Raw genomic sequence first — 27657 nt, 5'->3', positions numbered from 1 at the left:
GAATTTCCTGGTGTCACCTCGTAGTTTCTCGCCCCTGATTTTCAACGGATGCCCTCTTGTTGTCGTGGGACCCTTGAAAAAGAAGATATCTTCCTCCGCCTCGATGCGGCCCGTAAGATACTTGAACGTCTCGATCATGTCCCCCCTCTCTCTGCGCTCCTCGAGCGAGTATAGCTGTAATTTGTCAAGCCGTTTTTCGTATGGTAGATCTTTGAGTCCCGAGACCATCCGGGTGGCCATTCTTTGCACCGACTCCAGTCTCAGCACATCCTTGCGATAATGCGGCCTCCAGAATTGCACACAGTATTCCAGGTGGGGCCTCACCATGGATCTATACAATGGCATAATGACTTCCGCCTTACGACTGACGAAACCCCTTCGTATGCAGCCCATGATTTGTCTTGCCTTGGACGAAGCCTGCTCCACTTGATTGGCAGACTTCATGTCCTCACTGACGATTACCCCCAAGTCTCGTTCTGCTACCGTTTTTGCTAGGATCTCGCCATTAAGGGTATAAGACTTGCATGGATTCTGGCTGCCCAGGTGCATAACTTTGCATTTTTTGGCATTGAAGTTGAGTTGCCATGTCCTAGACCATCGCTCCAGTAGGAGTAGGTCGTGCATCATGTTGTCGGGCACTGAATCTTCGTCTGTTGTGCATTTGCCCACTACATTACTCAGTTTGGCGTCATCGGCGAATAATGTTATTTTACCTCGAAGCCCTTCTGCCAAGTCTCTTATAAAGATGTTGAATAGGATTGGGCCCAAGACTGAGCCCTGTGGTACTCCACTAATCACCTCCGTCATTTCGGAGGGGGTGCCGTTCACCACCACCCTTTGGAGCCTACCTCCAAGCCAGCTCCCAACCCATTTCGTCAATGTGTTACCTAATCCTATAGAACTCATCTTGCTCAGTAACCTGCAGTGTGGTACGCTATCGAATGCTTTGCTAAAGTCCAGGTACACGATGTCCAGGGACTCCCCAATATCCAGCTTCCCCGTTACCCAGTCAAAGAAGCTGATCAGGTTGGATTGGCAGGATCTCCCCTTAGTAAATCCATGTTGTCGGGGATCCCGTAGATTCTCCTCATCCAGGATCTTATCTAATTGGTGTTTGATTAGAGTTTCCATTAGTTTGCTCACTATCGATGTTAGACTCACTGGTCTGTAGTTTGCTGTCTCCATCTTTGAGCCTTTCTTGTGGAGTGGAATGACGTTAGCCATCCTCCAGTCCAACGGGACGCTGCCTGTACTAAGGGAGAGGTTGAAGAGCGCGGACAGTGGCTCCGCCAAGACATCACTCAGCTCCCTAAGCACCCTGGGGTGCAGGTTGTCCGGCCCCATTGCTTTGTTAACCTTGAGCTTTGACAGCTCACCGTAGACACTGCTGGGCGTAAACTCAAAGTTACTAAACGGGTCAACTGAGCCAACCCTTGTCTGTAGCTGAGGGTCGAGCCCTGGCGCTTCTCGGGTGAAGACTGAGCAGAAGTATTCATTTAATAGCTGGGCTTTTTCCGAATCCTTTTCCACATAGTCTCCGTCTGGTTTCCTAAGACGTACAATCCCGCCTGAGTTTTTTCTTCTATCACTGATATACCTGAAGAAGGATTTATCTCCCTTCTGGATGTTCTTTGCTAGAGACTCCTCCATGAGGAATTTAGCCTCCCTGACTGCTGTTTTGACGGCTTTTGATTTGGCCAGGTAGTCTGCTCTAGAGTCCTGCTTCCCTGATTGTTTGTAAGAGATGAATGCTTTTTTCTTCTCCTTGATCAGGTCTGAAACAAATCTTTTTATTTCAAAGATGCAGACCACATTATTGATACGCCTGCAAATATATTAATTAAATCATCTATAGTAATAAAATGCTAAGCGCGCATGCGCACTCTTACCGCGTGTTCCCTGATCTGTAGGTCAATGGTAGGCAGGTGTGCGCATGCGCGACACCAGGACTCCTCCTCCTGAGCCCCAAACACGCTGACCCCTTCGATCCCGCGGGCCTCTCAAGCAGCGGCGGTGGCAGGGATGGCGGAAACATTAAGGCAGTTGTCGGCTTCAGGCAGGTGTGGCAGCTGTCGGCGCCTGCAGGCCGCGGTGGCTTGAGACGGCTCTGGAGGAGGGCAGATGTGCACGGAGGTAAGGGGTGCTGCTGGACAGGGGGAGGTAAAACAAAGGGAGAAGGGCTGCTACTGGATAAGGGGAGCACGCAAGGGGTGGTGGTGGACAGACAAAAGAAAGAAAGACAGAAATACAGAAAGCGGCTAAGGAGACAGAGAGAGAAAGAAATAAAGACAGACACACACACATATATTCTAGCACCCGTTACTGTAACGGGCTATAAGACTAGTTTCAATATAAAGTTGTTTCTGTGGTCCATCAAACTATTTACCATCAAGCACCATGGTATTTTCGACAAGTTGTGGCACTCTATAAGCTTTACGATCCGAAAATCAAAAGCTAGTCATTCCAAGGATTGGACAATTTCGTGTTGGAAAAAGGGATAGAGGGGTATAGATAGAGGATTACTGCACAGATCCTGGACCTGTTGGGCCGCCGCGTGAGCGGACTGCTGGGCACGATGGACCTCAGATCTGACCCAGCGGAGGCATTGCTTATGTTCAATAGCACTGGGAAATTATGGAGACACTAGAGCGATGACTTTCTGGATTGCTGGTGTCCAAATGTGGAATGCTCTGATGGGTCAATTGCGACTGTGTGAAAACCAGTTTCAGTTCAAGAAACAGTTAAAAACGCAGCTGTTTATTACTGCATTATTGTGATTTATTAGTCGGCATTTGAAGAAAAGGATTTGCTTAATCATGTTTGCTATTGTATTCTTTCAATTTATTAGTTGACATTTGCAGAGAAGAAATTGTTTAATTATGTAGATTTTATGATATGGTTTGTTTTTATCTTACACAAGATAGTAATGTAAGGAAAGAGTAGAGAGTAATTCATTATAAAGTAGTCAGAAGTTCACTCTCTTCTGGGGACTATGAGAGAGGAACTCCAAATAAACAGAATTAAATAACAAAATAGGTGGCAAAAAAGGCCTCATTTAAAGCCCCTTTAGTCACTTTAATATGGAGAGATATTAATTACTACACTGTGATACTCAAATTAATCAAATGCCGTCTATAATCACAGCTCAAAATGCAATAATATTATATTTAATTAAGAATTGTGAAAACCTCAGACCCAAAACCCGTGACTGGTGATAACACCAAACTGGGGTTCATTGGGGGACCATCATTGTTTTTCACTGTCCACCATCCAATAGAATTTGTGTGAAAAAATAAAAAAATAATTAAAAAACTTATCTGTATCGGATGGTGTGATCTCTATAATGATCCTCAGCGGTGAATAAATTAACTCGTGCTCATAGTGAACTAAAAACAACCACTATTACTCCTCCATAATGCGTCCTTGTCCCCCCGACTCGAGTTTCCGACCATCCGATACAGATAAGTTTTTAAATTATTTTTTTATTTTTTCACGCAAATTCTATTGGATGGTAAGGGGACAGTGAAAAATGATGATGGTCCCCCAATGAACCCTAGTTTGGTGTTATCACCAGTCACGGGTTTTGGGTCTGAGGTTTTCACAATTCTTAATTAAATATAATATTATTTCATTTTGAGCTGTGATTATAGAAGGCATCTCATTTAAAGCCCAACAAGACTAGGGAATGCTCATGGTACTTAAACAAATAAGCCCTGGCCACTTTGCTGTATGCGGAGCGACTTTGTTACCTTCCTCTGTTGATGCGTTCAGCGAAATGGGGTTCTCCCATTGGAATTTGAGGCTTGGTTATTGTGGCACGCAACCTGAAGAGCAACTGTTTTGTGATAAGTGGTTTTTGGATATTTTTATTTTGTGTGAGTTGCTTGCGTATAACTTTATCATTAATAGACTCTGCATTTTCCTGGGATTGATGAGGGGATACTCCAATCACTATTTGCTTTGAGAAATAACAGGTGAAGTTTTTTGTGGCCAGTGACCCTTACAGGTTTTGCTCATTTGTTTAAGTACTAAGAGCATGGGTGACTTTTTTTTTTTTTTTTTTTTCCATTATTTTTTATTTTCTAATTTTTCATAAAGTGTACATAATAATAAAATACAATTGATAAATGCATATTATCACTTTTATATCTAATACATTATATATCTGAATTTGATTTTCCCCCTCACCCTCCCCCCTCCCTTTCATTACTTTAATATAATATTTTAATTTTCAAATTTTTATAAACAGTATACAACATATTAGAATACAATTGATAAATATTCTATAACTTTTTTATATCTAATACAATATAATCTAAACAAATTTTGTCCCATTTCCCTCCCCCCACCCTTTTATTACCTTTTATTCATACGTTACATTTTGTATAATATATTATAACATACTATGTATAAATTAATTTTTCTTACCCCCCCTCTATGTGTGTCATAAAAAGATCCTTAAAAGAAGAAAAGAAGAAGAAAACATCATATTATTTATTCATTACAGTATTTTGTCAATGGCCCCCATATTTTTATAAATTTAGTATATGTCCCTTTTTGTATTGCTATTGTTCTTTCCATTTTAAAAATATGACATATTGTATTCCACCAAAATGTGTAATTTAGGTTGTTGTAATTTTTCCAATTGTTAGTTATATGTTGAATGGCAACCCCTGTCATAATTAATAAAAGCTTATTATTTTCTGGTGAAATTTGACTTTTTATTCTCATCATTGTTCCAAATAAAATTGTATCATATGATATTGCAATATGATTTTCCATTAATTTATTAATTTGTGGCCAAATTGAATTCCAAAAAATTTTAATATAAGGACAATGATATAATAAATGATCTAATGTCCCTGGTTCTAGATTACAGTGCCAGCATCTATTAGACTTAGAACTGTCTAATTTTTGTAAACGAGTAGGGGTCCAAAAAGCTCTATGTAATAAAAAGAACCATGTTTGTCTCATAGATGCTGACACTGTACATCCCATTCTCCAAGACCAAATTAGTGGCCATTGAGATGCATTAATTTGATGTCCAATCTCAATGCTCCAAATGTCTCTTAGACCATTTTTTGGTTTTTTATTTAAATATCCAGATATTAATTTATACCACAATGCGGCTTGATGTCCTAGGAAGTCTGCTTTAAAGCATAAGAACTTTAAACTATATTGATTGTTTAATGATTTCCATTCAGGGAACCCAACCTGAATGGCCTGCTTCAATTGCAACCATTTAAAACTTTGTGTTTTATTGAGACCAAATCTATGTTGCAATTGTGGAAAATCCAGCAGTTTACCTTCTGAAATAATATCATCTAGAGATCTAATGCCTGCATTAATCCAGTTCTTCCAAAGGATTTGAGCTCCGCCAATTTTGATCTTGGAGTTTATCCATATGGATTGATTAGTTGATTTGTATATTGGGATGGGTGTTAATTTATCAGTAAATCTCAATGTTTTCCAAGTATCCATTATTATTTTATTTTCTTTGTATCTTTTAGGTATATTAATACTTGGTAGATGAACTAAATTTAGGGGAAACATAAGGCGCCATTCCAAATATAACCAATCTGGTGCATTATCTATAAGTTCTGGGAGGATCCAATACATACCCTGACGTAGAATATAGGCTTGATGGTACCTATAAAAATTTGGAAAATTTACCCCTCCCTCCTTAATTGATTTTTGTAAGGTTACTAAAGCTATTCTAGATGTTTTACCAAGCCAAAGAAATTTTGTTAAAATTCTATTAAGCTTTTTATAAAAGGACCCCTGAAAATAAATAGGTATCATACTCATTTGGTAGCAAACTACAGGCAACATCATCATTTTAATAGTTTGAACTCTTCCCCACCAAGAAATATGTAATGGGTTCCATTGCTCACATAACTCCGTAACTTTTTTTAATACATATTTTTCATTTTCTTTTACAGTATCTTCAATTGTTTTTTTAACTTGAATGCCTAGATATTTAAATCCTTCTTCTTTCCATATGAATGGAAAAGTATCAAATAATCCTTTTACACAGTGAACATTCAAGGGTATAATTTCAGATTTATTCCAATTAATTTTATAACCTGAAAATTTGCCAAACTTATCAATTAATTCCAATAAAGAAGATAAGGTAGACTCTGGATTTCTCAAAATCAAAAGCATGGGTGACTTGAGAACTGGATCAAGGGCATATGCTAGATGTAATTTACTTACTTAGATTTCAGCAAAGCCTTTGACATGGTTTCTCATAGAAGGCTCTTGAGCAAACTTGATGGGCTGAAGTTAGGACCCAAAGTGGTGAACTGGATAAGAAACTGGTTGACGGACAGACGCCAGAGGGTGGTGGTTAATGGAATTTGCTAAGAGGAGGGAAAGGTGAGTAGTGGAGTCCTTCAGGAGTCAGTGCTGGGGCTGATCCTGTTCAGTATGTTTGTGAGAGACATGGGCGAAGGGTTAGAAGGAAAAGTTTGCCTTTTTGCAGATGATACCAAGATTTGTAACAGAGTAAACACCGAGGAGGGAGAGGAAAACATTAAAAAGATCTGCAAAAGTTAGAGGAATGGTCTAATATCTGGCAACTAAAATTCAATGCAAAGAAGTGCAGAGTAATGCATTTGGGGATTAGAAATCGGAAGGAGCTGTACGTGTTGGGATTTGAGAGGTTGATATGCACGGATGGGGAGAGGGACCTTGGAGTGATAGTGTCTGAAGATCTTAAGGTGAAGAAACAGTGTGACAAGGCGGTGGCTGCTGCCAGAAGGATGCTAGGCTGTATAGAAAGAGGCGTGACCAGTAGAAGAAGAAGGTGTTGATGCCCCTGTACAGGTTGATGGTAAGGCCCCACTTGGAGTATTGTGTTCAATTTTGGAGACTGTATCTGGCGAAGGACATAAAAAGGCTTGAAGCGTTCCAGATGAAGGCGATGAAAATGGTAGGAGGTTTACGCCAAAAGACGTATTAGGAGAGACTGGAAGCCCTGAATATGTGTACCCTAGAGCAGGGGTGTCAAAGTTCTTCCTCAAAGGCTGCAATCCAATTGGGTTTTCAGGATTTTCCCAATGAATATGCATGAGATCTATTTGCATGCACTGCTTTTCATTGTATGCTAATAGATCTCATGCATATTCTTTGGGGAAATCCTGAAAACTCAACTGGATTGTGGCCCTCGAGGAAGGACTTTGACATCCCTGCCCTAGAGGAAAGGAGGGACAAGGGAGATACGATTCAGATGTTCAAATACTTATTAACGTAGAACAAAATTTATTCCAGAGAAAGGAAAATGGTAAAACCAGAGGGCATCATTTGAGGTTGAGGGGTGGTAGATTGAAAGGCAATGTTAGGAAATTTTTCTTTATGGAGAGGGTGGTTGATGCGTGGAACGCGCTCCCGAGAGAGGTGGTGGAGAAGAAAACGGTGACAGAGTTCAAACAAGCGTGGGATGAACACAGAGGATCTCTAATCAGAAAATAATGGATATACATTGAAGGAACGAAGGCCAGTACTGGGCAGACTTGCACCGCCTGTGTCCCGTAGATGGACTTTCAGTTGAGGATGGACTGGGGAGGGTTTCGATGGCTGGGATGGTTAAGATGTGCTGGAGTGAGCTTTGATGGAGACTCCAGTGGATGGAACCTAAGCACACTACTGGGCAAGGCTCTGGGTTTCTGGCCTAGAAATAGCTAAGTAAGTAATTTATGGAGCATGTATGGTTGGGCAGACTGGATGGACCACTCGGGTCTTTATCTGCCATCATTTACTATATTACTATGTTATAGTCCCCAGAAGAGAGTGGACTTCTTACTACTTTAGATTGGTTTTATCTTATGCATGTTAATGATGTAAACCATTTAGTTTTTATGTAAACAGTATAAAAAAAAAAAATACAATACCTGCCACTTGTGTACCTGCTGCTCTCTGTGTGATCTGTGAGGCACTGCGGCTATCGGTTTATCAGAAACCAGACAACAAAGGTAGAAAAAAGTTCTATTTATTTTCTTTATCCCAGGACAAGCAGGCAGCCTATTCTCACATATGGGTGACGTCATCGACAGAGCCCGGACGCCTCACAAGCAGACTTGCTTGAAGAAACTCGAAGTTTCAAGTCGACCGCACCGCGCATGCGCGAGTGCCTTCCCGCCCAGCGCAGGGCGCGTCTCCTCAGTTCTCAGTTTTCCGCAGAGCCGAGAAGTCTGTCTTTGACTCTGCATTTAACCTGGCTTTTCACTAAAATGTAATTCTATCCCCCCTTACTCATCTCTTCTATATATAAGTTCATGTAAACCTTTTTTTCCTTCTCTTCCTATATTTTAAGTTCTTGTAAACCGTGCCGAGCTCCACAACATCCGTGGAGATGATGCGGTATATAAACTTAAAGTTTAGTTTAGTTTACTTTGTGCCTTCTCTGAACCGCGGTTTGTATTTTTTTCCTCACGAATTGCTGTTCTTATTTTATTTCTTTCATTTTTAGTCTAAAAAAAAATTTTTTTTCATCTTCCGTCCGTTTGCTGGGACAGGCCACTTGGTTGCAGTCTGTGGGCTTCGATCTTGCGGCGGCTATTTTTACTTCTATGTCCCAGCCTGTCATGGGCTTCAAGAAGTGTAGCAAGTGCCAGCATGCGATTTCTCTTATGGACCCACACCGTCGCTGCCTTGGGCCGAAACATCATCTGAAGTCGTACCTGCGCTGTGCTACGCTTCAACCTTGAGCCTTCAACCATCGTATTTTGGTGGACAAGCTCTTCGGGTTGGATTCTTCTTCTGATCCCTCGACTTCAAAGTCGACCTCAGCCTCGACTCCTACCGAGGTCCCTCCTGCTTCTACTACTTCCACCTCGAGCCTCATCAGACCTTCGTCGTTTGCAGCGGCTCTTTCTTCGACGTCATCTGCTGTATCTTCCCCTGTTTCCTCAGGTCAGATAGCTCAGCAAACAGTTCCAGCGGTAGTGATTAAAGTGCCTAAGACTTCCAAGTCGAAGCACACTCACACTGCCTCGAGGGAACCTCCTGCCAAAGCAGGTGGTCCGGTTTCAGACGCGGATCCATTCTTGCCGGCTTCTTTCTAGACCATGTTGGAGAAGCAATTCATTCAGCTCCTTACTAATATGGGACCGAAGCTTCTTCCTCTTATCCAGCCTGGGGATTCATCAGACTCCCGCGAGGTCGAACCGCTTCCTTTGCCTTAGTCTGAGCTTACACACTCTTTGCAGGGAGTAGAGTGACTGTTTTGGTATCTAAGCACGTGAAGCAAAGAGCAGAATCTTTGCAAGTGCTTTGGCAGGAATCCTCACACTCTATAGAAGGAGCAGAGTCTTTGGGAGTGCATCGAGGTTCCTCCATCAAGCCTCTGGAGCTTCAATCTACAGCCTCCAGTCCTATCCATTCTTTGATAGCATCGGCTGCTTCTGTCTCCGAGGCGAAGTCTCCTCGATCTTCGAGATCTGCTTCCAGGCACAGTTCTCGCCAACGATCGAGGCCTTCATCGAGGCATCCTTCCAGGCATAGTTCTTCTTCTAAAGAACGACCTTCTTCAACTAAGCCTCGATCTAACCCTGCTTTGACTAGACCACCGACTCCTCTTTCGAGGTCTCCAATGCCGAACCTCGAGGATGTAGCGTTTTAGATTGCCTCCTCCAAGTCACCATATTTCTTTGATGCCTTTTTTCCTGCTGAAGCTTCATCTGCAACCCAGGCTGCCTCGACGTCCTTGAGTCCTTCTCGAGGCAAAGCATTGGCAGATCAGCTATCTTTCTCATGTTTTCTTCGTCAAATGGCTGTGGACTTGGATCTTCAATTAGATACTGGCTCCAAATACTCTAAGGAGTATCTCGAAGTCATGCATCTTCCTCAACCTCCAGCAGAGTCACTTCAGCTTCCTCTTCATAAGCTTTTGAATCAGACTTTTGGTCGATGCATGGAGACACCTTTTTCCATACCAGCTGTTCCAGGAAAATTGGACTCTAGGTATAAAATTGTGCATCGTAAGGGGTTTGACAACTCGAAGTTATCTCATCAATCCCTGCTTGTCGAGTCCTCCTTGAAGAGGTCCCATCCTTCCAAGGTTTATGCCACCGTTCCTCCTGGAAGGGAAAACTATGGACAAATTTGGACGTCGCATTATCAAAATGCCATGATGTCCTCTAAAGTCCTTAATTATAATTTTCAGTTTATTACTTATTTTGAGTTCCTCATTTCTCTATTACCAAAGTTCTTGACTTATTTGGATACTCAAAGCACTTTGAATTTCAAGAAGTCCTTGCTTCTTTATCTCAACTCCGATTGCATCTCCTCCAGTCATCTTATGATGCCTTCGAGTTGTCTGCACGAGCAGCTGCTTGCTCTGTAGCTATGCGTCGCCTTGCCTGGCTTCGTACCATTGACATGGACCCTAATCTTCAAGACCGCTTAGTTAATATTCCTTGTGAAGGCAATGACCTCTTTGATGAATCTATCGAGGCAGCCACCAAGAAATTGTCTGACCATGAAAAATCCTTTGCTTCTATTGTCAGACCTAAGCCAAAGCCAGCTCCTGCCAAACCTACACGCCCTGCTCCTATCTATCAGTGGCGTTTTGCTCCGAGGACAGCTCCTTATAATCGCCCTCCTCTTAAGAAACAGCAGCTTCCGAAGCAACAAAAACCTCAACCTTCTGCTGCACCTAAGGCTATTCAGCCTTTTTGACTGTTTTTTTTTTTACGGCCGGTAATATACTTAAACGTCTCGATCATGTCTCCTCTCTCCCTATGTCCTCGAGTGAGTACAGCCGCAAATTTTTCAGCCTTTCCTCGATATTTAAATCTCCGGCTTTCATTTATAAATTACTAATTCCTTATTCTTCTAACAGAACTTTAAGATCAGAGAAACAGCGCTTATTAACAATTCCCTCATTAAAAATAATCAATACGCGTCGACAATATATCTTTTCAGTTACAGCGCCCCAAACCTGGAATTCTCTCCCCATCCACTTACGTGAAGAATCTAATTTGGACAAATTCAAAAGTAATCTTAAAACTTTTTTATTTAACGACGCTTTTATTATTTAATTTTATTCGGCTTCTTCTATATTTTTACAAGTTTCGGAATCAATTCATTTTTTATTGCTAGAATATTTTTTCAATCTTCTCCCCTTTTATCCCACCCATATGTGTTTTCCTTAATTTGTTTCCCACTCTGCTCAAACATATTGTAATTTCTCCCCCTACTTATCCTAATGTTTCCAATTTGTCTTGTAATTAGTTTATGTTTTGTCGTGTTTTTTTTTTTTTTTTTTTAATAATTTAATATATTGTAACTTTTATATATTGTAATTTTAAACATGTGTTAATCGCTTTGAAATTGATAAAGCGATCAATCAAATACATATTAAACTTGGAAACTTGGATACGGAAGAAGAGATTCTCTTTCTCAGAGGACCCTCAGCCACAAGAGGCCATCCGCTCAAACTCAGGGGCGGGAAATTTCATGGCGACACCAGGAAATATTTCTTCACCGAGAGAGTGGTTAATCCTTGGAACGAGCTCCCGGTGCAGGTGATCGAGGCAAACAGCGTGCAAGAATTTAAGAGCAAATGGGATGCCCATGTGGGATCCCTTAGAGGGTTAAGCCAAGGGAATCTGTCACCAGGAGTGGGATCCCTAGGATAGTTAGGAGCCATTGGGTGCCTATCTTAGGCACAGGCATTTAGGCCAAGAAACCCCTGGCATAAATAGGGTGCATCTAAATGTTTGAATGATTGGCACTAAGAGCGATTCGATAACGGGTGCCTAACTTTTATAGAATCGGGCTTAGCGCCGCACTAGTTGGCAATTAATTTGTAGGGAACTTATATCGAATCGGACCCTATAAATGTGCTACTCGTAAACCTGCACTAACCGGTTAGCATGTGGTGTTGCCACGCATTTACCAATTTGCATCCACTGTCTGCCCCCCAAACATACCTCCTGCACCGAAAGATAAATTTGACTTTTTAGCCTAGAAACATGATGGCAGATAAAGGCCAAATGGCCCGTCCAGTCTGCCCATCCGCACATAGCAAAATGATCATGGGACACCTCAGCATGCCCATTACCCCCTGGTGTGCTTTTTTTTTTTTTGCTTTGGTAAGCACTCATTAGTGCTGACTGCAGCCTAGCAAAAGGGCCCCTTAATGAAATACGGATTGCATGCAGGCTTCCAGAACACGTTCCCCTTTTTGTTTTTTCTCATTTGCTGCAGTTTTAATGCTGCAACTGCCTTATTTTTGGTTCTCTTCGTCTCTAAAGCATAAAATGTGCCTAATATAGTGAACAAGGCGGGCCGATTTTTTTATTTATTTATTTGAAGTTGTAAATCTGTGGGAGGGCCCAAGGGAGGGAGATGGGGAGGAACAGACAGATAGAGGAAGGAGGGAGGCAAGCAGCCGGAGCTGTGAGCCCAAGGAAGTCAAATCCATCGGTGAGCTCCTTGCTGCGATTTCACGGAGAGAGGCACAGCTGAAGAAACTTTGCCTCCACTGAGCGAATGCCACCCACACTGGCAGGGAAGAGGTGACAAGACCAGTGCTGTCTGCTGATGGCTGAGTGATCAGGCAGAAAGGCTTTGCTGCTCTCTCTCAGAAGGGATCCGTTTCTCATTTTGACTTTACTCTCCAATCAGGTCAGTGATCAGCTTAATTTCAAAGGTTCTAAAGTTACATGACTCCCCCCCAAAAAAGATATTAACTCGTCGTATAGATTACCTGCATGTTAACCTTTATTACTTTGTGACAGAGATTCATCTAGACTTGCCAAAATGGTAAATAAGGACAGCAATAACTGATTTTTTTTTTAAATAAACTTTAGAAAGATTTAATATGTTGAACTTTGAGCTACGAAATGAGCATATTTATTTTTCGTGCCCGAATTAGTGTGCCACTGTTTGCTGAAGGATTTTGTAATCTCCCAGTGTCATTCAAAGGATTTGATCCAGTAACATGGACAGACCCCCATAGGTCCTTTAGGGTAAATTGGAGAGGCTGCGCTCTGCTGGTTTTCTGAAGCGATCCACGGGGAGGCCAAATACATCAAACGCATTTTGAAATAGCACCTTTTAATCTGCTATTTTATTTCATTTCAAAGTCCATTAATAATGAACCGAGTCTGAACAACTGCTTGGATTTTGACCCAGGGTGAATCTCTTAACACCCCTTTCCAGATGTACTGTCAACAGCTTCCAAGTTGCACGTTGCAGGAGGAAGATTTTGGACAGTCCCATCTTTTGCATAGCACTGATTTCAATGGGTAGAATAAGGACCTGCAAATAACACCCAACTATGGGATATACAGTTAGCCCAAATCCCTTGCTCCTGGATCAGGATAACTTGGCCACCCTGTACATCTTTTCTTGAAATTGGAGACAGGCCTGTCATTCCTAGATCACAGTGAGAGGAGATCCAGCAAAGCAAGACCCAGGTGAACTGAGTTCATCAGTCACTAAGGCAATGCGAAGGAAGAATGTTAAACATGAACCAGCTTTTCTGATCCACTCTGCCTGACAAGTTATTCCTGTTGCTCTCATATAACATCATTTCACTTACTTGCCTTTCAATAACTTATGCAATATTATGTCACAAATCTATGAACATGTGTTATAACCACAAAGTCTATTTAATCGATAACGAGTCAGAACCCGGATGAGCCTCAGTGGCCAAGGTAAGCAGTTTAGCGTCTTCGGAGACCTGTTCAGTGACAGCAGTGACATTACAATGGTGCAGGAACCCATAATGTATCTGACTTTTATATCCATTTCTTTGTGGATATAACTGGGAGTGAATGATGCGTGGGGAAGTAATCTGTGAGGTCAAAAGGAATTTATACATTTGTTTTTCAAAAACTAACTGTCCTGCAGCTTTGGATTGCCCTTCAGGACAAGAAGATTGAAACCCAACTGAGGGAACAGGAACTACTCATGTACAGAAATTGAACAAAATAATAGACTTCAACCACCCTCAATAAATTCAAGGAAATAACACAGCTGATTTTGATTTTACCCAGAATCTCAGTATGGTAGGAATTATTAGGAAAGGGAGGCGCATAGAGGATAAGACAAGAGCTATTGTGATGCTTCTGTATCGCTCCATGATGTGATAGAGCAAAATTGGAACAGATTCAAAGAAGGGTGACCAAAATGATTGAGGGAATGGAATTCCTCTCATATGAGGAAAGGCTTAAGAGGTTGGGGCTCTTCAGCTTGGAAAGGAGACAGCTGAGAGGTGATGCGAGATAGGTTTTCAAAATCCGGAATGGTGTAGAACAGCTAAAGGTGAATTGAGTTTTCACTCCTTCAGGTAATACAAAGACTAGGGAGCATTCAATGAAGTCACCTGGTAATGTTTTTCAAATTAATAAGCTCAAGAACTCTTTGCTAGAGGATGTGGTAACAGCAGTTACCGTATCTGGGTTTCAAAATGGTCTGGACAGGTTCCTAGAGGAAAAGTCCATGGTCTGCTGTTGAAAGAGACATGGGGAAAGCCACTGCTTGTTCACTGGGCTCAATAGCATGGAGTCTTGCTAATATTTGGGATTCTGCCAGGTGCTTGTGGCCTGGTTTGGCCACTGTTGGAAGCAGGATACTAGATCCCTCTAGATCAGTTTGGCTATTCTAATGTTCTTTGGTAAATGACTGCAGTTAAGTTCTGATTTTGCCTAAAGTCTTGATTTATCAAGAAATATGTGTGAAAAAATATCCGGTGTGCTCAAGCAATTAGAGAGAAACATTTTTTTTAATGGATAATGGTTTCCGTTAGAGATGAGTGGAATGATCATAATTTGCAACCTGTATCTATCCCTCTAAACCAGGGGTCTCAAAGTCCCTCCAGGATTTCCCCAATGAATATGCATGAGATCTATGTGCATGCATTGCTTTCAATGCATATTCATTGGGGAAATCCTGAAAACCCGACTGGATTGCGGCCCTCAAGGAGGGACTTTGAGATCCCTGCTCTAACCATAAGTGTGGTTTGCCTGTTTAGTTGGTGGGGGGGGTTCATATTGATTATGAGAGAATGGAGGTTAATTCATTCCTAACACCTTGATCATTTTGAAGCAATGCTGCCCCTAGTAGAGGCGTAGCCTAATGGTTAATGCAATGACCTAAGAACAAGGGGTACCGGGTTCAGTTCCCACTAATTACCCAACTCTCCATTGCCCCAGGTACAAAATAAGTACCAGAATATTATATGTAAACCACTTTCATTATCAGTATATCAAATCCTTTCACTCTTTCAAACTGTGCCTATGCTTCTACTGGTCTTAATGGATTGTGATCCAGGATTGGATTAAAGTTTTTTTGATATAACCATTGATTAGCATGATTCTTTATCCTGGACTTTTACTGGGTTTTATTTCATGTAAAGATTGTGATCCACTGTAAGTTGCTCAATGCAACATACCCAGGTGACCTGCTCCTGGACAAATCCAAAGGCCTCTACTCCGTCCTTATCCTCCTGGATCTGTCTGTGGCATTTGACACTGTAGATCACTGCCTCCTTATTGATACACTGTCCTTGCTTGGGTTTCAAGGTTCTGTTATTGCATGGTTTTCTTCCAATCTTTTTTTGTCACACTTAGCATAATCTCTGGTGGATTTACAAAGAATAGTGGACACTTGACGAAGTTACAGAGTAATACTTTTAAAACCAATAGGAGAAATTATTATTATTTTTTTCACTCAGAAAATGGTTAAGCCCTATAACGCGTTGCCAGAGGATGTGGTAAAAGTGGTTAATGTAGCAGGTTTTAGAAAAGGTTTGGACAAGTTCCTGGAGTAAAAGTCCATAGCTTGCTGTTGAGACAGACATGGGATGGTAGCATGGAATGCTGCTACTATTTGGGTTTTTACTAGGTACTTGTGACTTGGATTGTACTCCGCGAAGACGGGATACTGGGCTAAATGGACTATTAGTCTGACCCAATAAGGCTATTCTTATGTTCTCCTCTGCTGCCATTCCGCTATCAGGTCTCTGTTCTCTATCTGTAATCTCTTCTCATGGCTTCCAGGATGACATGTAAATCTACCTCTTTACACCTGAAATGTCTACAGAATCGCAGGCCAAGTATAATCCTGTCTGTCTGACATTGCCATCTGGCTATGTTGTATTGCCATCTAAAATTAAACATGGCCAAAACTTAATTTCTTATCTTTCCTCCTAAACCTGCCTCTCCACTTCCTCCATCTCATCCTCCCTGTTTCGTTGGCTTGCAACCTCGGGATCATCTTCGACTCCTCTTTTTCCTTCTCTTTGCATCTCCTGCCGACTGTCAAAACTTGTCGATTCTTTCTTTACAACATTGCTAAAATCTGGCCTTTCCTTTCCGAGCATGCTGCTTTGCAGTGGAATGTCCCAGAGTATTTGTCAGATAAATTGAGTTAATATGCTCTAACACGTGTTCATCTCAGAAAAGCTTGCTTTCATTTACCATCATTGGATAAAGTGAGAGAAACTGGAACACGGAAAAGAGCATTCTGTTTTGCTGGACCTAACTTGTGGAATAAGCCACCAATTGAATTACAATTGATGAAAAGTTACTTGGGTTTTTGTAAGCTATTGAAAACGTGGCTTTTTACTGAAAACTTTTGTATTGTGGAATGAACATTGTAACGTGGATAGTAAGGAGAGTCAGAATGCTGGGGGTAACAGATATTTATTGAAGTCTTAGATATAGTTATTGAGTGGATTTGATAACGAGGATAGCAGTTAGATGATTATTATATTTGGGGTAGGTCCTATGGATTCCAGAAGGCTGGAAAGACTGGAAAGTGGTGAATGTCATGCCGATCTTCAAAAAAAGTTCAAGGGGAGATCCGGGAAACTACAGACCGGTGAGTCTGACCTCGGTACCGGGAAAGATGGTAGAGACACTGATAAAGGACCACCATCATTGATCACCTTGACGGACACGAGCTGATGAGGACCAGCCAGCACAGCTTCAGCAAGGGAAGATTTTGTTTGATGAACTTGCTGCACTTCTTCGAGGGAGTAAAGGCGAGCCGGTCGACATTGTATATCTGGATTTTCAGAAGGCGTTTGACAAGGTCCCGCATGAACGACTACTTTTGAAAAATTGCGAGCCATGGAATCGAGGGCAAAATCCTCATGTGGATTAAAAACTGGTTGGCGGATAGGAAACAGAGTGGGGGTAAATGGACAATACTCGGACTGGAAAAGTGTCACGAGTGGAGTGCCACAGGGTTCGGTGCTTGGACCCATGCTCTTCAACCTATTTATAAACGACCTGGAAACTGGTACGACGAGCGAGGTGATTAAGTTTGCGGACAATGCAAAGTTATTCAGAGTGGTGAAGATGCAGAAGGATTGTGAAGATCTGCAATGTGACATAAACATGCTTGAGAAATGGACCGCCACATGGCAAATGAGGTTTAACATAGATAAGTGTAAGGTGATGCATGTCAATAACAAAAATCTTATTCATGAATACAGGATATCTGGTGCGGTATTTGGAGAGACACCCCCCCAGGAAAGAGACCTGGGAGTACTGGTCGACAAGTTGATGAAGCCGTCAGTGCAATGCGCGGTGGCGAAAAGGGCGAACAGAATGCTAGGAATGATTAAGAAGGGGATCACGAGCAGATCGGAGGAGGTTATCATGCCGCTGTACCGGGCCTTAGTACGCCCCCACCTGGAATGCTGCGTCCAGCACTGGTCGCCGTACATGAAGAAGGACACGGTACTACTGGAAAGGGTCCAGAGAAGAGCGACTAAAATGGTTAAGGGGCTGGAGGAGTTGTTGTACAGTGAGAGATTAGAGAAACTGGGCCTCTTTTCCCTTGAAAAGAGAAGACTGAGAGGGGACATGGTTGAAACATTCAAAAAAACTGAAGGGAATAGACTTAGTAGATAAAGATAGGTTGTTCACCCTCTCCAAGGTAGGGAGAACGAGAAGGCACTCTCTAAAGTTAAAAGGGGTTAGATTCCGTACGAACGTAAGGAAGTTCTTCTTCACCCAGAGAGTGGTAGAAATGTTCTGGAGGCTGTTATAGGGGAAAACACCCTCTAGGGATTCAAGACAAAGTTACACAAGTTTCTGCTGAACCAGAACATACGCAGGTAGGGCTGGTCTCAGTTAGGGCACTGGTCTTTGACCTAAGGGCCGCCGCGTGAGCGGACTGCTGGACACGATGGACCACTGGTCTGACCCAGCAGCGGCAATTCTTACGTTCTTATTAATTGTGGTTGCAAAATAAGATGTTTATAAGTTTGTAACTTGTTATAATGAGTTCTTTTTAGAATTGTAAACTGCTGTAGCTCTCCAGTTATTAGCGCTATATTAAGTATTAAAATTAAATCAAATTGCCACCAAAATGCTGCTCTTTGGGACTCCTACATTTAGACCACTTATGATCATATGTACTTCGACAGACAGATTTGTTTATGACCATGTTTGATATGTCAAAACACAAACCAAAGATAGTGAAACAAAACAAAATTTCTATTGCTTGAAAAGGATAAGAATCCCTCCATCACAGAACTAGAAATAAACGCCTCCAAATACCCTATACAACCTACCCTAAAACTCCTAGGAGTAACAATAGACAGATGCTGCACAATGCAGGCCCAAATCAACAAGACCACCCAGAAAGCATTTCTAACCATGCGCAATTTAAGAAAAATCAGAAAATTCTTCGACAAAGAGCAATCCCTAGTACTAGGTCTATTGGACTACTGCAACATACTCTATCTGCCTTGCCCTGCAACAATGATAAAACAACTACAGACAATCCAAAACACTGCACTCAGATTAATGTACTCACTGAGAAAATTTGACCATGTCACCGCGGCCTACCTGGACTCACACTGGTTGCCAATACAAGCACAAATTCAATTCAAACTATACTGTCTATTATTCAAAGCAATAAATGGCACAGTCCCCAATTACCTAAACAACCGCCTGTATCAAAACGCCACCACTAGGCAAAGAAGAACTAAGACCCCTTTTACCTACCCCCCACTCAAAGGCACCCAGCGCAAGAAGATATTTGACAGTCTGCTGGCGACGCATGCAGCGAAACTGGACCACACTATCTCCAACCTCAACGCAACTCCCCCTCCTCCCCCCTTCACCAGTTCCCTTCTCTTTAGCCTCAAGCATGTCAACTGCTTCCCTAACGGTATATCTACTGGATCTGCACTATTTCCTATTTGGACAGCATCTTGTAGCTCTTGAAATATACAGCTCCATTATTCTTGTAACTTCTCCTGGAAATGACCAGAATTCTCTCCTGTAATTATCCTGGAAATGTCCAGTTGTCTCTTTTGTAATCCGCCCAGAATTGCAAGGTTGAGGCGGAATAGAAATCAGTAATGTAATGTAATGTGAAACCACCACTACTCTTATTTTTCCATTTTCAAGCCTTTAAATTTTAACCACATAAAATGAAGGGAGAAAAAAAGACCTCAGCAAGGCTGGTGTTTTGTCAACATCACAAACACCATAGCATTATTTTAAAAACTTTATTTTTTTAAATTAAATCTGTATTGATTTTCAAAACGTATAAAAACTGCAACAATTCTACACTCAATAATATCAAATAACAACGTTTAAATTCTTGCAAACGTCTGAAACAAATTACCCTAAGCCCTCCCCCTCTATCTGGATGTGTGTAGAATAAGAGACTAACGGCCTCTTACAAAGCCGCACTAGCGCCCATAGAGATTTAAAGGGCTTCGGGGCTGTTGCCGCACAGCTTTGTAAAAGAGGCCGTAGGAGTATTTACATATATTGGTTTGCAGTTTGATATGTGTTTGATAACGATATGATTTAGAAGTCTGTTCAATCTGTCTTGTAAATCCTGTATAAAGTTGTAAAAGAAGCATGGAGCCATGAAGATGGGAGCCAGAGTGAGTTACGCTACCCCACCGCAATCTGAGGGCCGAAGAGATTCAGTTAACTAAATCCTGTAGAATATGATGTTACTTATTCTCCACTGCTGATATGTAACGCAGCCTCCTTTACAACTAAAGCTCACCGTATAGTTTGCGTTCCATTTAAAAATATTTTGACCCTACTTCTTTTAGATTGTCATATAATCTATTTGGGATCTTATAAAACTATCCTAGGAAGATTAAGGCTAATCCAAAATACAGCTGTCCGTTTAATTTTAGGGTTGAAAAAGCAGGAACATGTCAGCCTTTATTAAACCGTCAGCTGCACTGGTTGCCAATGGAAGCAAGAATACTTTTCAAATTTGCTTGCATTTGCTATAAATTGTTGTTTGCATTAGCCCCATCTTGTCTTTTCTCTATCGACTAAGTCTACTCGGCGTACTGGTTTATTCACTTTTCCTAATCCCAAAAATTGTCGTCATAAAAATATTTTTGACCGATCTTTGGCCTATCAAAGCAAGTAAAGTTCAAGTAGGGTTAGACGATCTGATTTGACAGACAGCATCTTATTGCACTTTTAGAAAATCAGTTCAGACCTCTTTATTCAAAAAAATTGTTACTTGATCGATGACTATGGGCGTTTTTAGCACGCGCTAACCCCGCGCTACACGGAAAATACTAATGCCAGATCTATGGAGTTGTTAGTGTTTAGCGTGCACGACAAACGCTAGCGCACCTCTGTAAAAGGAGCCGTATGTCATAGTTTTCATACTGTACTGTATTGTGCTTTCTTGAGTGCTTTGTATTATCACTGAAATGTTCAGTCCTCTTAGTTTGTGAACCGCCTAGAACAGGGGTCTCAAAGTCCCTCCTCGAGGGCCGCAATCCAGTCGGGTTTTCATGAGATCTAGGGGCATGCACTGCTTTCAGTGCATATTCATTGGGGAAATCCTGAAAACCCGACTGGATTGCGGCCCTCGAGGAGAGACTTTGAGATCCCTGGCCTAGAACTTTTTGGGTGTTGGTGGTATAGAAAAATAAAGTTATTGTTATTATTATTTCATGAAAAGTAAACGTATGTAAGCATCTGCAGTTTATTCAAGATGTGGCTTGCTGAATGAACCCCACCAGTGAAAAACCTTTCTGTCGAAAATGTGGCCTTAAGATTTTGAACAACAACAACAAAATACCCTGTATTTGTTTTCAGCTTGCTGCAACAAAATCGTCTTGCCATTTAGTCTACAGATGAGCAGCTCGACGCAATCATGAAATTAAAATCCACACGGCAATCTCAATTATTTCTATGCTGATCAATAAAATGGTTTTGTCCTCTCTTGTTGCAAGTTTAATAATCGGTCGAAAGACTTGCAAATGACTGTCTTATCAGTCCACTCCAAAATATACAACTGGCCAAGCCCAATGAGATGTTCGTAAATAGCTGTAGGTCAGCACTTTCACAGCCGTGTGTAATTCAGTAGGTGTATTTACAATACACTATGTAAATATGCTGATCCCTGTAATGTAAAGTAGTAGCAGTTCAGTCACGCCTTTCCATGATCAAAGCCTCAACCCATCGCATGTTACAATAGACCTAATAGGATACACAGTTGATGTAACCCATCAACCACAGCACTATAGGAATTTAAGAACATAAGAATTGCAGCTGCCAGAGGTCCATCGTGTCCAGCAGTCTGCTCCTACGGCGGCCCTTAGGTCAAAGACCAGTGCCCTGAGTCTAGCCTTGCCTGCGAATGTTCTGGCTCAGCAGGAACTTGTCGAGGTGTTTTCCCCTATAACAGCCTCCGGAAGAGCGTTCCAGATTTCTACCAAGATGATCAGTATAAGACCTCCCTAACGCAATTTAGTCTTCCCCTCATTCTCGCCAGGGGCCTAAAACAAATTGTATAACAGAACTAAAGTAGTAACATCAACTCCCCCTTTTACAAAACCGTAGCACGGTTTTAATGCTCATACGAATTCTAAAACTGTGCTACGGTTTTGTAAAAATACGGAGAGGGTGTGGGGGGGGGGCAATTTTCACCCTCTTCCAAAACCACCCATAAGAACATAACATAAGAACATAAGAAATGCCAGCACCGGATCAGACCATGGGTCCATCTAGTCCAACGATCCGCACACGCGGAGGCCCAGCCAGGTCTACGCTGGCGAATACCTTAGTTACTCAATGTGTTTTTCAAGAAGATATGCATCCAACTTGCCCTTAAATCCTGGGATGGAGGTTTTCCCTTTTCCTTATTTGAACGGCAGGATTCTCTTGCCATGAGATGCAATTGATAAAACAAATAAACATAAATCATTTAAGTTCTGAATGATCCCCATTGTAAAATTCCCGCCAATTCCTCTCGATCACCCATGTAGTTCTCTACCTACATCACCGAAAGAGGGCAGGGGTTCTAAACCCAGCCAGTTAGGTTCTCAGGATATGAGCTAGATCTGCATACAGGTATAGATGACGCCAAGAGGATTTTCAGGATGTTTGTAAGAAAAGCAGAAATTTTCTCTATCACTGCACTGCAAATCCGGAACCATTTGCCATCCTTTATTAGAGCAGAAACACGATTAGATAAATTCAAAAGTTTCCTTTTTAATGACGCATTCCAGAGCTGAAGTAAGAGACAAACATCAGATCCATAAATTAACATTTCCACAGTTATAACCAGCCTTTTTAATGTTACAGGCTCAGTTTGGGAAAGATGTGAAAACTGTCTTATTTCCACGTTGATTTATGAGGTTATAAATTTGTTTGAGGTGGCTTTTATTGAACATCTTTTTTAGTTGTATGATCTGCTTTTCTGTCCCCCACCCCTCTTCTTTTTATCTAGTTTTTATGATGTTTTAAATTTGGTGTTTCTATGTGTGGTTTTTCTAGCTCTTGTTACATAGATTTTGTTTTTTTCTGTGTTTCTGTCTTGTCTCGTTTTGTTTTTTTTATTTCAGAACACGCTTAGCATTGTTGGATTTGCAGGTTATAAATATTTTAAATAAAGAAATACTTTCCTATCACAAACTAGTGGTGGCTGCATTAAAATTTGCTGCTACTGTTGGTTAAGCCCCAGTAACACCACTTTTGACCTTGAATTTTGGGCTTCTAGTACTATCTAGTTGAATGGGCCTGAATGAGGGAACGCCATGACAGTTATGCTGTGAAGACCTAAGTTGGTTTTCTTTAAGTACACCATTCATACTTATTGTGTCGCCTTGATTGAGTGTATTTCAGTGTTTGTTGTCTGCTGATTAGGAAGCCAAAGTCCAGCTTTGACTACGATAAGGAAATAGGTCCACCGGGGACAGGGCAAGGCTGAGAACTTGTTTGACAAGTGCCAATGAATGTCACACCGTAACAACTTTAAGTCATTGTTCCGTTTGAATTAAATTTGATCCAATACCCTGCAGCAGGGGCAGTGGGCAGTCTGCACCAGGTGCCGTCTTGGTGAGGGTGCCAGCACCGCTCCTTCCCACCCCGCACGCACCTTCACGTCCCCTCACCGTACTTCTATCTCTTCGTTGGCGCGAGCAGCAACTCCAACCTGCTGCTCACTCCTACGTCGGCTCTCCCCCTGACGTCATTTCCGGATCCCGAGTCTAGGAAGTGATGTCGGAGAGAGAACTGGCATCAACACAGGCAGCAGGTTGGTGATGCTGCTGGCATCGGTGAAGTTAAAGGAGGTATGGGGTAGGGAAGGGGTGGCCACGAGCAGCGGGGAGGGGAAGGAGCGGAGTGACAGAAAAGAGGGCAGGGATGGGGGGTGCAGTAAGAATACCTAGATGCCTATAGTTTAAGGCATTGATTTCCTACTCAGCAAGTAGTATGTAATTTTTAATACACCATTTTTGAGCGTAAAATGCTGATGTACTTGCATAAATGGAGTAGAGGATCAATCTAACTGTAAGAGCAGGGGACACTCAATGAAGTTACAGGGAAATACTTTGAAAACCAATAGGGGGAAATATTTTCACTCAGAGACTAGTTCAGCTCTGGAATGCGTTGCCAGAGGTTGTGGTAATAGCAGCTAGTGGAGCTGGTTTTAAGAAAGGTTTGGACAACTTCCTGGAGGAAAAGTCCATAGTCTGTTATTGAGACAGACATGGGGAAAGCCACTGCTTGCCCTGAATCTACAGCATGGAATATTGCTACTCCTTGGGTTTTGGCCAGGTACTAGTGACTACTGGGCTTGATGGATCATTGGTCATAAGAACCTAAGAATAGCCATACTTGCCCAGGGTCACAAGGAGCAGTGTGGGATTTGAACCCACAACCTCAGGGAGCCGAGGCTGTAGCTCCAACTACTACACCACACACTCCCACAAAATCCTTTCTCTTCCCCTTTCTAAATTAGGTTATGCCTAAAAAATATACAAATGCTTAGAGTTAAGAGCTCTCTGCATCGAGCACACACATATAATTTCTTACCAGCATATATTTTGTAATAAAGATCGTGTGTGCTCAGTAATATAAAATCACCTAATGGCAAAGGACGGGTGACCTAAGTCTAGATCACTGCATAACAGGTCTTCTGTCAATAATCCTCTTATGCAATTAGAATCTTGATGCCGAACTGTCACTTGACTTCTGACTGTTGTGATAAACCCAACCCCCACACTGGTTTTGCCCCTAGAGCAGGCAATAAGATCCTGTGCAGAAGAGATGATCAGATCAGCATCTTTACCCTGTCAGTAGGGCAGCTAAAGCCAAGGTGGCTGTGCCTTTAAGATTAAGGCAGAGCAAACAGGGGAAGGGGAGTGGCTTTGGTCTGATTAAAGGCAGGCTGAAGGAAGTAGTAAAGGGAGTGACATGGCAGACGTCTTCAAGCAGGCTGAGGAAAGGCAGGAGCCTTGGCCAGATCAGAGAGATTCTGGAAGAGGTGGAAAGAAGTTTTCCCACCGCTAACCTTTATGCTCCAGGGGATTGTGAGAGCATTGACTTTCTAGAGAATGGTAGCAGCGCAGAAATCATGCCAGAACAAATGGAGACCAACTAATGAGTGAGTGAGTGTTTGCAGCTGGTTGTTTCTCCTTAGTGCTCTATGTTTTCCAGGGATTTTGAGTTTTGCCAAACAGTTTGCTTACCTGAGTTTATAAAGACTGCTAATTTCAAACTCTGCTTAGGCAGAGGAGAAGGGTATAAAATCAGTGTTTTGAATGCCTGCCAGTATTCACTGTGTGTGCCGTTGCTGGTAGTAATTACAGGGCTCTGTTTAGCTGAGCTGCCTATTGATAATTGCTACAGCAACCAGAGAGCCTTGGACGGAGCCTAGCTGTTTCAGCAGACTTGTTTGGGCAGACTTGTACGGTCTGTGTCTGTGTATGGCCGTTTGGTGGAGGATGGGCAGGGGAGGGCTTCAATGGCTGGGAGGGTGTAGATGGGCTGGAGCAAGTCTTAACAGAGATTTCGGCAGGTGGAACCCAAGCATAGTACCGGGTAAAGCTTTGGATTCTTGCCCAGAAATAGCTAAGAAGAAAAAAAAAAAAAAAAAATTTAAATTGAATCAGGTTGGGCAGACTGGATGGACCATTCGGGTCTTTTTCTGCCGTCATCTACTATGTTACTATGTTACTTTGTTATCTCTGAGGGCTCAGAGAATTACAGAAATTCTGTACTCCTGCAATATACATTTTTTGTATGCCTTGTATTTTGGTATTTTGCTTTATAAGAATAACTGACAAGCAGAAGTTTTGGCTTCCTGGAAGCAACTTTAATTTGAGGGCTGGACAAAAGCTTTATTGTCTAGTGAAGAAAAGTTTTCTTTTTCAAGTTTTTGTTTTTGTTTTTGTTGTGATACACTGCAGGCAGAGCTTAGGGCTTTGCCCTCATGCAAAGAACTGTTACTATCATTTAGTGCAGTGTTGGACTGGAGCTGGTTTAAAAGCTCATGACATCGTTTGTGCTGTCAGCCAAACCTATACATTTGCCTTTGTTTTTGAAGAACTGTTTGGAAGGCTGAATGCCATATGATTTTCCTTATAGTTTTGTATTGATGCAGAGTGGGACTAAGACCATATTATGTTCATTTATTTTGACCACTGGGTCAAAATTAAAACCATTTTGATTTCTGCCTTTGGGACTGAGTCTGAATTTCTGAATGCAGCAAGTACTTACTTATCTGTACTCCCAGACCCTAGGCAGGTGCCTAGGGTCAGTTATAAGCCCTGAGGATATCCCTGGGCAGAGGATGTTGTCACTTTTCCACACCGCTCTGAAGGGTGTTTGTGACACCGTCTTGTGCTGTGATCCCACTATGTTAATCCTGCTTCCACTGTGTGCTAAAAGTGTTTCAGAATTCTTCATATATAAATTGTACAATCTAAGCTTCTTCAAGAGGGAATTCATTGATAACATATATACAGTAAAAATGAAAAAATTAATTTATCTTTATGTAATAGGTGCCTTCCTGCCCTATTTATCTGGATGTCTTGTTATGAAATTTTCATCTAATGTGGGTGAATGATTTTTACCACTATACCCTATTTCTGGGTTGCTCTGGCACAGTGGTTCCTAACCCTGCCTTGGAAGACCACCAGACACACAGGTTTTTGGGATAGCCCTAATGAATATGCAGGAGAGAGATTTGCATATAATGGAGGTGACCAGCATGCAAATCTGCCCCATGCATATTCATTAGAGCTGTCCTGAGAACCTGACAGTCTGGTCCTCCAGGACAGGGTTGGAAACCACTGCTCTAGCATAAAGAAGGCAGATCAATTTTCAGTTTGCTCAGGCATAAAAAAAATTGTTTTACCTCTATGTTCTGGTGCCTTTTTTTAGGCACCGCTAGGCACTTTACATTTAAAGTTATTTGCCTTTTCCTTATTAACTACCTAAGTTAAGGCGCTATTTGTAGAATTTCTCCCAAAGTGCTTTGCATTGATTTTTCCCAATGCTTAAATCTGAACGCCATTTACTGAATCTGGCTCCTGATGTCTATATATTTCTGGGGGAAAAAAGTGCATTTTTGATCCTTCGGGTGATTCTCCTTTATGGCACAAACTTATCTCGTCGTTATTTCCGTAAGACAGATATACGTGCACATACTGCCAGTGAACAAAGCCTCGAGACTTGCATTACGAGGGGCCACTGAAAATTTCTCAGCCCAACCAACAAAGTAGGGGCAGCCTCCATTGAAGGCTATACACTTGGGCTCGAATTCTCTAAACGGTGCTGGGAGACTCCGAAGCTCAGTTTAAGAAAAAAAAAAAGCCATTTAAATAACATTTTTAACTGAGTTTCAAGGCATCTACCATGTCTAAAAAATTGATACCGGAATCACCAAGTTTCCAAGTTTATTAGTTTTTAATATCCCGACCATCAAGCAAATGTCTGGCCGGTTAACAATATTTTGTAAAGGCTAAAAATTTATAATACGAAGTGAACGTTAATGACATAGACTAGACAAACTAGAAGGTGAGGGTAATAGGGGAAGGAGGGGAGAAGTTACATAATTTAGATGAGAAGGAGAAAGTGGGGAGGGGATAGAACGAGAGGGATAAGGTAGCATTGTCGAAGCAAATACTTACTCGCGGTAAGAAGCAGAAAAAGAGAAATAAAAAAAAAAAAAGGGGAAAACAAGAGAGATGAAAAGGGATGATCTAAGTTCAATCGAAAGCGTCTTGAAATAAGAAGGTCTTTAAGCCAGTCTTGAATTTGATTAAATTTTGTTCGTCACGTAGGTATTGTGGAAGAGAGTTCCATGTGGGTGCAGTTACTGCAAAGTTGGTTTTTCGGGTGTAATAGAATTCTTTTAGAGATGGAATGAAGAGAAGTTTTTGGTCAGTGGATCTTA

The 27657-nt window shown here is 41.8% G+C and overlaps 1 protein-coding gene across 3 annotated transcripts in view; it reads left to right on the top strand.

Annotated features, from left to right (window-relative positions):
• Positions 1-27657, top strand: part of PPARG (peroxisome proliferator activated receptor gamma) — a 161283-nt gene that overhangs the window by 5879 nt on the left and 127747 nt on the right. The window contains exon 1 of one of the 3 annotated variants that reach the window (XM_033926319.1): positions 12439-12633. The exons of 1 other annotated variant lie outside the window; for it this stretch is intronic. Coding sequence is in view for 1 of the 2 variants with exons in the window: in XM_033926318.1 (XP_033782209.1) it covers positions 24858-24861 (4 nt within the window). In the remaining variant the exon portion in view is untranslated. Of the gene's footprint in view, positions 1-12438; positions 12634-24830; positions 24862-27657 lie in introns of those variants that run through there. One more of the 3 variants, XM_033926318.1, reaches the window with a different exon arrangement.

This window comes from Geotrypetes seraphini, chromosome 17, assembly GCF_902459505.1.
Source record: "Geotrypetes seraphini chromosome 17, aGeoSer1.1, whole genome shotgun sequence".
In the NCBI taxonomy this organism is placed as follows: Eukaryota; Metazoa; Chordata; class Amphibia; order Gymnophiona; family Dermophiidae; genus Geotrypetes; species Geotrypetes seraphini.
The sequence above is the reverse complement of the archived record's forward strand: the minus strand, read 5'-3'. Positions and strand labels throughout refer to the sequence as shown.